This window comes from Peromyscus californicus, unplaced genomic scaffold, assembly GCF_007827085.1.
Source record: "Peromyscus californicus insignis strain IS unplaced genomic scaffold, ASM782708v3 Scaffold_10__1_contigs__length_136768540, whole genome shotgun sequence".
NCBI lineage: Eukaryota > Metazoa > Chordata > Mammalia > Rodentia > Cricetidae > Peromyscus > Peromyscus californicus.
In genome coordinates, this window is record NW_026294391.1 from 42975129 (window position 1) to 42988272 (window position 13144).

Genomic DNA, 13144 nt, shown 5'->3' on the forward strand with positions numbered 1-13144 from the left:
ATGACCTGGGCCTTAAATCCAATCAGATAGTGGCTGGTTACTCCCACAAGATTTGTGCCAGTATTGTACTCACACAGCTTGGTTGTAGGTCGCCATTGTAGACCTAAAGGTTTGTAGCTGGGTTTACCTTTCTCCCCTGTTAATGTGCATAATACCTTCCAATACCACAAACATTAGTCAGTAGGGAAAAAGGCTCTAGTAGATACCAACTTGACTTTTTTGGAGGTGTTGTCTTCAGCAATAGGGCCTTACCACCAGTTTGAGAAGAGCAACCAATGGCCTTGGCAAAAGCCTAAGTTGTTTGGGGGTATCTGTGGGATCCCTTTGACCAGCAATTTTGTTAGATGTAACCCATTCCTAGAACTGGGTGTTTCACTTTATGGTAAAAGATGTCGAGTTTGGGGCTTTACCTCCTCCATTATTTGGCAACTCCATTTACATTCTGTTCATATATGTATATATTTTAAGAAGGTTCTACAGTAGTAGATTTCAATATGACCACTCAAATAGCCCTTAGTGTGAGTTGTCCCTCTCCATATTCCCTCCCTTTCGTAACTCTTCCCTCTCCCTCCCTGTTTAGTCTTACCCCATCTCTCCATAACTATCTATTCTATTTTCTCTTCTTTTAAAGATCCTCCCCTATTCTCTACTCCCTTACTCTATGCCTAACCTCTGTGGTTATATAGATTGTAGCATGCCTATTGAAGTCTTAAAAGCTAACATCCATACATAAGAGATTACATACAATACTTGTCTTTTTGGATGTGGGTAATCTCACTCTGGATCATTTTTTCCCTAGCCTCATCCATTTACCTGTGAATTTCATAATTTTGTTTTTTAATAGCTGAATAATATCCCATTGTGTCAGTGTTCCAGTTTCATTATCCATTCATCTGTTGACGGACATCTAGATTGTTTCCATTTTCTGGCTTTCATGAGTAGACCAGCAATGACATAGATGAGTAAGGAACCCTACAGCAGGATGTAGTCTTTTCAATATATGCTCAAGAGTTGGACCTTGAGGTAGATCTATTCTCAGTTTCCTGAGGGTCCACCATACTGACTTCCATAGTAGAAGCCACCAGTGCTCAAGAACTCATTAGTTAGGGGTGGGGACTAGAAGCTCCTTCCCTTCTGTATACACTGTTTTTCTGTGAAGGGATTAAACTGTGTGAAAGTAATGGAGTCATTTCCTCTCATTTGACCTTCAGTACTATTAGTCTCTGTTCCCTACGATTAATTACACATTATAGGCATGATGTTTCCTTCTTTTATGCATTTATTTCCATTTTCTCCCCTTTTTTGGGTATATGATGTATGCTTACATGTGTGGACAGGTGCATGTACTCCTTTACATGCATAGGCCACAAGAGGACGTGGGATATCCTGTTCCATTACTCTCTGCCATACTCCCCTGAGCCAGGGTCTCTCACTTAACCAGGAGATAAGCTGGTGACCCTCAAGCCTCAGTGATTTTCTGATCTCCACTTCCTTATAGCACCAGAGTTACAGGCACATGTGGCTGGGGATTTGAACTCTAATTTTCATGCATATGCAGCAAGCTCTCTTATTCACTGAACCATAGCCCCAGCCCCTATTTATTCATTCATTCATTCATTCATTCATTCATTCATTCTTTGTAGTCCTGGAAATAAAACCCAGGGCTTCATACATGGTAAGTATGTGCCCTACCACTGAGCCCTTAGCCCTTTCTGTATTTTTTTATGGCTATTCTTGTTGCTGACTCAGCTTGTTTTCTTGTGCATTTTTTGGAATAAAGAAATACTTTACATTATTATTTATACTTTGTATTAAGTATGAATTCTTACTCTATGGCATGTCTTTTAATGCATCATTGGTCTATCCTCTTAACATAAGTCAGATTAAATATATAGGTTCTGATTAAGCATCAGTAAATTTATACCATAAATAGTAATGAATTAGTAATACTTTTCAATTTACCACTTTTCTATAATGGTTTGTCCCCTGGCTAGTAAGAGTTATTTTGCTAAAGTTGGTTTCTAGACCAGTGGAGCAAGAGATTGTTATAGGACATATTGTAGCAGAGTACTTGACAGTTCTTTTGACAAAGTCTCTCATTATGTCTTTGTGTGATGGAGGAATGTGTGTAGCAGAGACTAGATGATATTACTGGGAAGGGTTCAACAACCAGAGAGGACAGAATCACAGATTATGTTGAACTTGTAGGTTTTCGCAGTGTGTCTTAATGTTTGCCCTTGGTCTATTCAAGGCTTTCAGCAATAATCTTCCTTCCTTCCTTCCTTCCTTCCTTCCTTCCTTCCTTCCTTCCTTCCTCCCTCCCTCCCTCCCTCCCTCCCTCCCTCCCTCCCTTCCTTCCTTCCTTCCTTCCTTCCATCCTTTCCCCCTCTCTATTTTTCTCTCTTTTTTTTCTTTTGTGACATGGTCTCTCTACAAAGCCCTAGTTGTCCTGGAAACCACTATGTAGACTCTGGCCTTGAACTCACAGAGCTCTACCTGCCTCTGCCTCCTAAGTGCTGGGATTAAAGGCATGCACCACCATGCTTGACTTCACCAGTAACTTTTCAATGTGAAGCAGGAGCACATATTTTGAGATGTGAAGAGCCCTAAGTTGGGAATAGCTAATTCATTGTTGTCAGGATTCTTAAACCAATGAGATAGTTACAATGGACTGAAACCAACAGGAAATTTCTTGACAGATATGAAAGGAAAGAAATCCCAGTAAGACAAGTACAGAGTGAAAGAACTATGGATAACAGAAGAGAACAGCATTCCCCACAATGCTCAGCTAAGCATTAATGCATTGTGGTACTCACAGACCTTGTAAACTAGACGTGAATAAAATTCTTGAGGTCATTGAATTATAAATAGGGAAAATTTTAGGTCAAACAAAATTTAACTTGGTTTTTCACTGATGACCTTCATTTTTAATATGTTAAAATATTAAGTAATTTAAAGTGTTAAATGTTTTAAGAGGTGGGTATATGGTTCAATTACCTTGATTAATCCTTAATTAATTAACCTAGTTTTCATAAAACATTTTGCTGGATGTACTGGAAAGCACTCACCCAGAGTCTAGAGTTGAGCAGAAATTGTAGTTTAGGTCAAATAAAAGTGATCCATTACCCTGTACAGAACAATGGAGGTATCATTCCCAGTAGAACATATTTGGAAAATTATTTATTGAAGGATATTGGCAAACTGAGACATGCCACATGAAGAAATAAAAGGAACAGGGATGAAGAGGAAGGGCCAAATACAGAAGTTCTGATAAATATTGAAAGGACTGCGTAAAGGTAGCATGTTTGAAGTCCTGGGTTCTATATAAGCCTCCAGTCAGTTGAATGATACTGGGAATGATAACCTCAGCAAACCCACTTCTTGCTATGGTGGCAAATACTGACATAGATCCCTTTCAGTTTGGTGACTCACATAGTCTTAAAACAGCCATGTGAAGCAGGTAATGTTAAAAATTTTCATTTCAAAGCAGGGGAAGATGAAGGCATAAAACTAAAGATATTTTCCCAAGAAAATATCACTGCATAGCCAGTGAGTAGCAAAGTTGAGGTTTGGATTCTAGGACTGTGAATATAGAGCTTTCCAGTCCTTTGCTTGCTTGCTGTGATTTCAGCTCAGCATGATGAAACATTTTTGACTAGGGTCCGTTACACAGATGTTCAAGATTACCCTTCAAGAATGTTTGCTTTCTCACCTGGCTGGTACTTAGACAATGACTGTAGGAACACACTGGCACTGGTTAAGAGAGTTTGGACTCTGAATAACAGCTCCATGGTGCCAGGTCAAAAGAATGAATTGATTTGCATGATCTCTCTCATCTCTACATTCAGTGATTCCTTTAACAAATAATTCCATAGTTTGTCTGTGATGACGCTTACATAGAGTAAAGAGATTGGCAGATGTTTTTGATTAGTGGTTTGAATTGATACCATTTTGTAGCAAGGGAAGCCAAAGTTAAACAACTTGTTATTTTGGTGTTAAAGTTGTCATTAGGAGTAAGTAAGAACTAGAGTACTTCTGGATAAATGAGGTCTCAGTCCAAATCTAGTTGCCTTTCTGTCTATGATGTGGCTAGATCTTTTATTAGCAAACTAGGTGCCAAAAGGGGCTGAACGAGATGACACTTCACTTATTGGTTGTATTCTACTAAGAATCCCATGCCATATATTTATTTTAAATGGACTTAAACTAAGACCCTCACTTTTTTGGCAAACCAAATGAAAAATCATCTGTGGAGAAGGTGATTTTATTAATGGTTCAAAGTATGTCCAGAAAGTATGTATAGAGTGTTACATAGGAAAAAAAATCTTAGGTAGCTAAGCATATAAGAAATCAAAGTAAGTGAAAATTAAGCAGATTATTTTTTCAAAAATATAAAAAAACATAATAAGACAAAACAAAAACTATCACATTGAAGTTGGACAAGACAAACCAATAGAAAGAAAAGAGCCCAAGAGAAGGCACACGAATCAGAATGCACACTCAGGAGTCTCATGAAAACACACTACCTGGAAGTCATATGCAGAGGACCTGTGCAGACCTCTGCTGGTCCTGAGCATGCTGCTTCAGTCAGGCAGATTTTTTTAAATGATGTTTGTGCTGTTAGAAAAGTAAAAGACAGCAGTGAAAACATCATCTGGGAACTACATATCCTTAGGGTCTGCAAATCACCCCACAAAAGATCACCAATCACGTATGCAAAAAAGCAAGAGCATTTATTTCTCAGGAGAAAAATTCCTGCATGCTTGGGTCAGCCACACAACGAAATGATGAGGACCCTGACAGAAGCTTGCAGGCTCCTTTTATACACTGATAGGGGAATTCCAGGGACAGTTAGATCATCTCTAGCAAGCACGATTGGCTAAGCAAGCAACAGTTACTTACATTAGTTTAAACTTGTTTGGCTGTGGTGTCTTTGGACATGTCAGGGCCTACCCAGAGATGTATCAAAAAGAAAGAGAAGGGGGTGGCTTGCAGGATCTGCCCTTTTCTGATTGGAAGACCTGGCAACCTGCAGGGCTTGGGAGCAGGCCTCGGAGGAGGCCGTGGTCCAGACCTCACCAGTGAATGGCAAAATACAAACAGAAGTACGGAGCTAGGGACTGTCCTGGGGACTGTGCCAAAGGCCAGGTCCAAGGCAAACTGGAACAGAGGGTCAGGATTGAGCCCATGGCTAGGCACTGTCTCCAACCTACTTCCTTGCTGCTGTTCACGCTACCAGGCACCATCTCACATATAAGCTTAGTAACTGACTTTAAAACTGACCAAATAGAATATCTAGATATTAAGAAATAGGATGAATGAACAATATTAAGTTTATAGTTCAGTAGTACTGACCTAACATTTTCAAAATATTAGCTCTCATTTCTAGTACTGCAAAGAAAATTCACAATAGTTAAAATTTTTAAAATTTACATTTTAAGACTTTAGGGCCTGATGCTGCTGCTCTTGCAGAGTAACTGGGTTCAGTTCCCAGCACTCATATGGTGGCTCACAACTGTCTGTACATCCAGTTCCAGGACAAACAACTCCTCTTCTGAGAGGCTTCTACATGCATGAGGTGCATATACATACACCCAGGCGTACAGACATACACATGAAATAGACAAGTATATTTTTAAAAAAAAAATAAAACTTTATAGCAAACTGGATGCAGCTGAGGAAGTAGATGGTTATTCACCCAGATAGTAGGGCAGAAGAAATGATTAGGCATGGATGTTTACAAATAAAGGATTATAAAAGGGAGATGCTAGAGAATACCTGATTAGTACAATGGAGATTATGGAAGTCTAACACTTAGGTAATAACAGAACTGTAAGGAAAATAGAGAAAGAATGCAGAAGAGGTTGTTTGTTGAAATCATGACTGAGAAGATTCTAGAGCTGATTCTAAGCCACATTTTCAGGAATGCACTGAATCCTAAGCAATATAAATAAAGCCATGGAGGCAAGTCAAGCCTGGAGAAGGACAGTGGCTTTCATAAGAATGGCAATCTTCTCAGTAGTAGCAACACAGAAATGGAGAGAAAAGTGAAATAACATTTCAGTATGCTAAAACAAAATGAGGACAAACGTTCCCCAAAGCATTCCATATAAAATTTTATAGCCACTAACTACTGCTATCAAGAGTGTCGCTTAAAAGGTAGATATTTGGAGACAGAATCTAGGAAACCCATGACCAGCAGACATCTTCTAAAAGAAAATTGTAAAGGATATACTTCAGACAGAACTGATTTCAGTTGGATGACTGATATTAAGGAAACAGTAAGGAGAAAAAAAAGCCAATGTGTGTGTCAGTCTAGCTAATGGAATAGAAATTACAATCATGTAGGGTTAAAAACACACTGTATGATTAAAATGCATGACTACAATAATATCAATCAGCCAATGAGTAAATATGTTTTGAATGTTCTAAGATGATTGTACTGTCTGAAATGAATCATGTGTAGGAAATTGAGACTTGGAGAAAGAGAAATAGAAAAGCAATGAGGCACTATTATAGACTCCAGAGGCCAGGATGGCTGAGGACTGGAGTAAGCTTTGCCATCAGTTAGCAATATAGACTTTGAAAAGCTACTTCTCTGCTAGCATGATGTGTGTCTGTTTTCTTAACTGTAAATATGAGACTTTGGAACTAGATGAAAATTTAAAGTCTTTCACTGGGAGTCAATGAAAAGGAATTCTTGCAGAAGGAAAAAAGAATCAATAGTCCTTGAGGTATTTACCCCTTTATTTTAAATTTTAATCAGAAAACACTTTGCATTTACTTCCAGCTAACTTTTACATATCTGTTCAAAAAATTAGAAGTAAATCTAGTCTTACTCAGCTGTGTATTTTTGCTTTGCCTTTAAACTGATTTCGTGGTTTTGTTTTGCTATCATTCAGTAGCTAGATGGGATAGTTGGCTCTGGTAGATGGTAAGGGGGCATTAGCAGGGGGAAATAAAGCTATGAGTAGAGGACCTTCCTGAGAAACTGTGATTCTTGCAATTCTTTCTTTCTTTTTTATTTATTACCTAAACAAATTAATACCTTCTTACCCTCGCACCATCTCTTCTTGAATTGTTGCCCTACTTCCCTCTCCCTTCTCTTTTCCCAGGCCAATAATAAACCTGAGATTGAAGCGGCCCTCTTCCTCGACTGGATGCGCCTGGAACCCCAGTCTATGGTGTGGCTGCCCGTTTTGCACAGAGTGGCTGCTGCAGAAACTGCCAAGCACCAGGCCAAGTGTAACATCTGCAAGGAGTGTCCAATCATTGGCTTCAGGTATTAGGTTCCAACAACATAACCATAGCATTCCTCACTTTTTCGTGACTTCGTCTTTTGTCTACCATACCAGTTGCTGTTAGTTTCTTCCTTTCCAAAGTAGGAGAGACAGTGATGGAGCTAACGCATCGATCACTGCTGTCATTGCCTGGTCGCAGGCTTATTTTGGTGGACCTGAGTCATTAGGCAGGTGTCTCTTTCTACCTTCACTCTTCAGCTCTTCACAACCACATTTTTGGTTGGGCAAGACTGAGTACGTGACTCCACAGAGACATTTATTTGTCAAGGGCATCCAGACGAACTGTACCTCCTCCTTCCTGGAACGAAAACATTCTTACCCTTGTTTTCTTTTTTCATGGCCTTTTCTGTTTATAGAAATTCTCCAAGAATCAGTTATAAAACGAAGAGTTGATTCTATTCTGGGAAGATGCATCCTGGTAGCTCCGTTTCTTTCTCACTTGGCAGTGCTTCTTTTTACCCCTTAAGTAACAGGAATTATTCCAGGCATCCTAGAACTTTCTTCCTTGTTTTTGAATGTGATTCTCTTCTTTCCATAGTGTCCTGTTGAAATTCTAAGGGACTAAAAGGTATGTAAGCAAATGAGATTCACAAAGCAGCTAAAAACAGAAATATTCCTTTTAAATGTAAAGGTGAGAGGGATAGGAAATAGCACACTATTATTTTGGTGTTCTTAAAATGACATGGAAAACAATTGAATCATTTGGAGAAGTAAGATATTTTTAAATGAACTAACCTAATAATAATCCCAAGTCCTAATTCTGAAATGATGATGCACTTACACATCTGGATTGATATGAGCCTTTCCAAAGCAAAAACAAGCAACAGGATTATACACTAGCTATGTTGCTTATGCCCCTTCCGAATTCATTTAGCATCCAAAGGAAATACTCATTTCTAGTTGTGCTTAAATGTGTTCTGTGACTTTATTTCCTTTTTTTTTAAATTGTAGTGTTCTTTTAGCATTGATGTTTTCCCTCGTGTTATTTCATGCAGCTTAAAGAAAAAAAAAGCTTTTGAGGTTTCTAAAGCCTGGTTAGACAGATTCTTCGAAATTATATGTTTTCTTCCTTCCTAGTTTTGGGCAGAAGAGAATGATACTATAGGGGCTGCAATCCTGGAAGGGGAGCTGCAGGTGACCGCATTCTATTTCTTATCTTCCTGAGCCAGCTTCCTGAGCCAGTGGGATTTGTATACAACAGAGGAAAATTTTATAAAGTAAAAAAAAATACATACATACATATATATATCATCCTTTGGAGGACCTAACAGAGGACCTTTTTTTTAACCTTCAATTCTTTTGCCCTTATCAAATTAGATTATTTTAAGGATCAGCACTTCTCTTTCTTCCTTATCCCCTCTGAAATGATGGTTGAGATCTAAAAATAAAAAAATGCTAGCTTTTCTTCCCACTTTCCCATATGTGACATCAAGAATATGTTTATTTGAATTGGCTAAGACTCTTATCTGAGAAGGCAAAAATCAGGAGGACGGAAACAAGTATATAGTATTCTGAGATTGAAGGAAAATTTACCAACCAGTACTTAGAAATTAGAAAATCTTTCATTTAATCCAATGTTGCTGTTGGCTTTTTTTAAATTTATTTTAATTTATTTTGCAATACAGTTCAGTTCTACATATCAGCCACGGATTCCCTTGTTCTCCCCCCCTCCCGTCCCCCTCACCTTCCCCCCAACCCCCCCCCCCATTCCCATCTCCTCCAGGGCAAAGCCTTCCCCACAGACTGAGGTCAACCTGGTAGACTCAGTCCAGGTAGGTCTAGTCCCCTCCTCCCAGGCCGAGCCAAACAATCCTGCATAGGCCCCAGGTTTCAAACAGCCAACTCATGCAATGAGCACAAGATCTGGTCCCACTGCCTGGATGCCTCCCAAACAGATCAAGCCAATCAACTGTCTCACCCTTTCAGAGGGCCTGATCCAGTGGGGACCCCTCAGCCATTGGTTCATAGTTCATGTGTTTCCATTCATTTGGCTATTTGTCCCTGTGCTTTATCCAACCTTGGTCTCAACAATTCTCGCTCATATAAACCCTCCTCATTCTCGCTAATTGGACTCCCAGAGATCCACCCGGGGACTAGAACAAACTCAAAGAAAAAAACCATATGATCATCTCATTGGCTTTTTTTTTTTTTAGTGTCATTTTTGGGTAATATGGTCAGGAATTTCTGGAGAAAAGAAATTATCCAAATGACATGAAGATGAATCATGCCAGCCAATTACAGAGTATATAATTAAAGGAAGAGTTACTTGGAGTTCTATTTAGATTTCTTATTTTTATAATTTTGTGATGATAATTATTTTAGAAAACTTGTCCCTGTGGTGAATAGGCATAATCAGTATGTCAATCGTTCACTTTGAAGTTCTTTCAAAGTTGAGTATTTGGTCTTTAAAAGACTAGGTGTTTGCCTATACTTTTCTATTTAATTTGAAAGAATTCCAGTGTAGTTTAAATGAGAGTTGAATATTTCATTCTTTCTTCCATATGTTTATGAGATAATCTTTCTGCCAAAATGTTTTGATACTGTAGGAAAGGCACCGAAGGAGTCTGGCGGCAGAAGTGAATTGCTGACTATGCAGAACTAATGAGCACTGCTTTCTGTTTTATAAATGACAGTGTGGCAGAGGGTTTCCTAGAGTGTTCTTTGGGATATGAGCTGAAGAAGTACATAAGTGTTTGTTTCTGTTCTTTATCAGGTACAGAAGTCTAAAGCACTTTAATTATGACATCTGCCAAAGCTGCTTTTTTTCTGGTCGAGTGGCAAAGGGCCATAAAATGCACTACCCCATGGTAGAATATTGCACTCCGGTAAGTTAATGTCCTCCCAACATGAGTTCATTCGCCTGAGATGAATTCTAGATTTGGATATTGCCAGTCATGTTTAATTCTGCGCTTTGTTTTTTGGTTTTGTTTGTTTTGTTCCACTAGCCTATGTCTGTACCAGGCAGGTCCTAATACACATCAGACGTGATTCCTACTCGATGAATATCTCTGAAGGGATGCATAAGTTTTTCTCCTTTTAGCATATTTGTAAGGAGGACTTTTCACATTTCTTTTGTACAACTTTAGCAATTATATAGGGAAGACTCATGGCCATGGGACATATTGAACATGGAGAAGAGTGGTATGTGTATTCCTCAAAATGCATACCATACCACCTCCTGTCACTGTTATTCACCTTTGGCCTTGTGACATACTAACAACTGACACTTGAAAAATATGTTTTATATGACAATATTTAATAACTCATTTACATGTTAAGTAAGTACTTACCTCTTAAATAGCTTTTTGTGCAATATATATTGTTATTTTTATTTTTATTTCATTACTATATTTTGTGCTGGTTTTTTCTTTGTTTTTGTTTGTTTTTTCGAGTCAGGGTTTCTTTGTGTAGCCCTGGCTGTCCTGGAACTCACTTAGTAGACCAGGCTATCCTCGAACTCAGAGATCTGACTGCTTCTGCCTCAAAGTGCTGGGATTAAAGGCATGCACCACCACCACCCAGCAGGTATTGTTATTTTTATTCTCCTTTGACAGATGAGGACTCTGTCATCCTGAGGTTAAAATGGTTGCCCAAGGTTCTATGAGTAAGAAGTGGAGAAACGTCTAATATGTCTGAGGAAAACATTCACTAGCTATTAGGCATTGAGAAAAACCCTCGTGAGAGGGCAAGGCCATAAGCTCAGTGATTATACTGAGACAAGAGACTCTACATGAATGCACCTGTGAGTTTATCAGGACTGTATACTTTCAGGTCCCAGCCTGGGTTTTATAGATCAAAATCATATTTTAGCAAGATTTACAGGAACTCAGCTCTCCTTTAGGGCATGGATTTCATCCATCACCAAGTGATCCAAGTATTTAACTGTTTTCCTTACTATTATTCCTCTTACTAAGGTAATCAGTATTGGAGGGTACATCATGCTATGAATTGTCTGATACTCAATTTGTGAACTCTGATATTAATGTCAACTAATTAGTTTAAAAGTACTGAAAAGTATAGTGAAATCTGAAGTTTTCCTTAAGTCTTCTATAAATGATCATTCATCAAATAGGTAGATAACCTGGATACTTCATTTATTGTCCTTCTTAATTTTTACTTATTTTTGTCTGTTTATATGTGTTTGTAGTGTGTGTGTGTGTGTGTGTGTGTGTGTGTGTGTGTGTGTGTGTGTGTAAAGGCCAGAAGTTAAAGATTGGTGTCTTTATCTTTCTCTACCCTATTGTATAAGACATGGTCTTTAACAGAACCCAGAAGTCACAGATTGATGACATTGACTGGTACATTAGATCTAGAGATCTACCTGTCTCTGATTTCCCCAGTACTAGGGTTACAAATGGATACCACCATGCCTGGCTTTTATGTGGCTGCTGGGAATCCAAACTCATGCTTATATGGCAAGCACTTTGTCAACTGCCCTATCTCCTCAGCCTTTAATGCCCCCCTTTTTCCACTGATACATGTTTTATAGATGTAGGTAACTCACCCAAGTTAGTAAGTTTGAATCTGTGGCCTTGGCTCATACTTCCCATATTCGCTCAGGTTCCAAACCAAGTGCCATGAAGATGAAGATCAGGTGTCCGTTTGTTTTTAAATGGCACTCACCTAAAGCTACTCTCATCATGATTTTGCTTTTAGACTACATCTGGAGAAGATGTCCGTGACTTCGCCAAGGTACTAAAAAACAAATTTCGAACCAAAAGGTATTTTGCGAAGCATCCCCGAATGGGCTACCTGCCAGTGCAGACTGTCTTAGAGGGGGACAACATGGAAACGTGAGTAGTATTGGAAGCACAGCAGACTTGCATTTGATACATATATTTGAACTTTTCCCAGCCAAAGACCCTCTGTCACTCCCAAATGCAAACAGTCTCTTAAGTTTCTCTCTCTTTGGATTTACTTTAACTGAAAAAAATAAATAAATAAACATGCTGATGTTCAATTACATTTTCCCTTGACAGTTATCTTTTCCAAAAGTGAAAGGAAGAAAAAAAAATACTGTATTTCAAATTGCCTTATAAGACTTTTAAGAGATATGGGACTGTTTACAGATGAGTGATGACAATATTTCATTTTGAGTTTCTTCCCTCACAAATCAGTGGACATGTGTCTTTTTGTATCTAATTGTGTGATCATATCTAGTCACTCTTTTCCACTTGAGAGAAATATCCAGTCACAGGAAATACTTTCACAGTAAGTAGAAACGAGTCTACTGGTCAACGGGATTATGTCTTTGCCTCCTTTAGACTTACTCCTTATATTTTCCTGTACTTTGATGGCAATCACACCACTGTTTGTTTTGCTTTCCATTCCCCTTTCACTCTTATTTGGCTGTTGCTTTCCATGAGTCATACATAATTTGGTTGGATTTTCTTTGTTTCTTTTGACCTTTCAATAATTTGTGTTGTGGCTGAATTTGCCTGTGTCTCTTTTCACCACCTCATTTTTTTTGTTTTGCAGTCCCGTTACTCTGATCAACTTCTGGCCAGTAGATTCTGTGTGAGTACTTTTGCTAAGGGTACTGCTACCACCAACATTCACTTGCTTGATTTCTCTGTATGTTTATTTATTTATTTTGCTCTGTTTTGTTTAAAGACATTTTAGTTTCCTGTTTGTTTTGTTTTGTTTTCTCACTAAGGCCTTGAGTGTGCTGCCTATCACAGCTTACAGAGACTCTGGGTAAGGCTGCAGGTCTCTCCGCTGAAGCTCTAGCCAGTAGAAATCCTGGTCTGAGGTCTAGTAAAAATGAAAAGAATTCTGCAAGTTTTAGCTGTCTTCCTGGAAGACAAAATTATATTTTAGACATTCCTTTAAATATAGGCAAG

At 38.6% G+C, this 13144-nt stretch overlaps 1 protein-coding gene across 15 annotated transcripts in view; it reads left to right on the top strand.

Annotated features, from left to right (window-relative positions):
• Nucleotides 1-13144, top strand: part of Dmd (dystrophin) — a 2242690-nt gene that overhangs the window by 2169717 nt on the left and 59829 nt on the right. For 10 of the 15 annotated variants that reach the window (XM_052732199.1, XM_052731824.1, XM_052732151.1 and 7 more), the window contains 4 exons: nt 7116-7282; nt 10015-10126; nt 11958-12094; nt 12780-12818. In XM_052732199.1, coding sequence (XP_052588159.1) covers nt 7116-7282; nt 10015-10126; nt 11958-12094; nt 12780-12818 — 455 coding nt within the window. The remainder of the gene's footprint in view (nt 1-7115; nt 7283-10014; nt 10127-11957; nt 12095-12779; nt 12819-13144) is intronic. The other 5 variants (XM_052732319.1, XM_052732309.1, XM_052732018.1 and 2 more) reach the window with 1 other exon arrangement.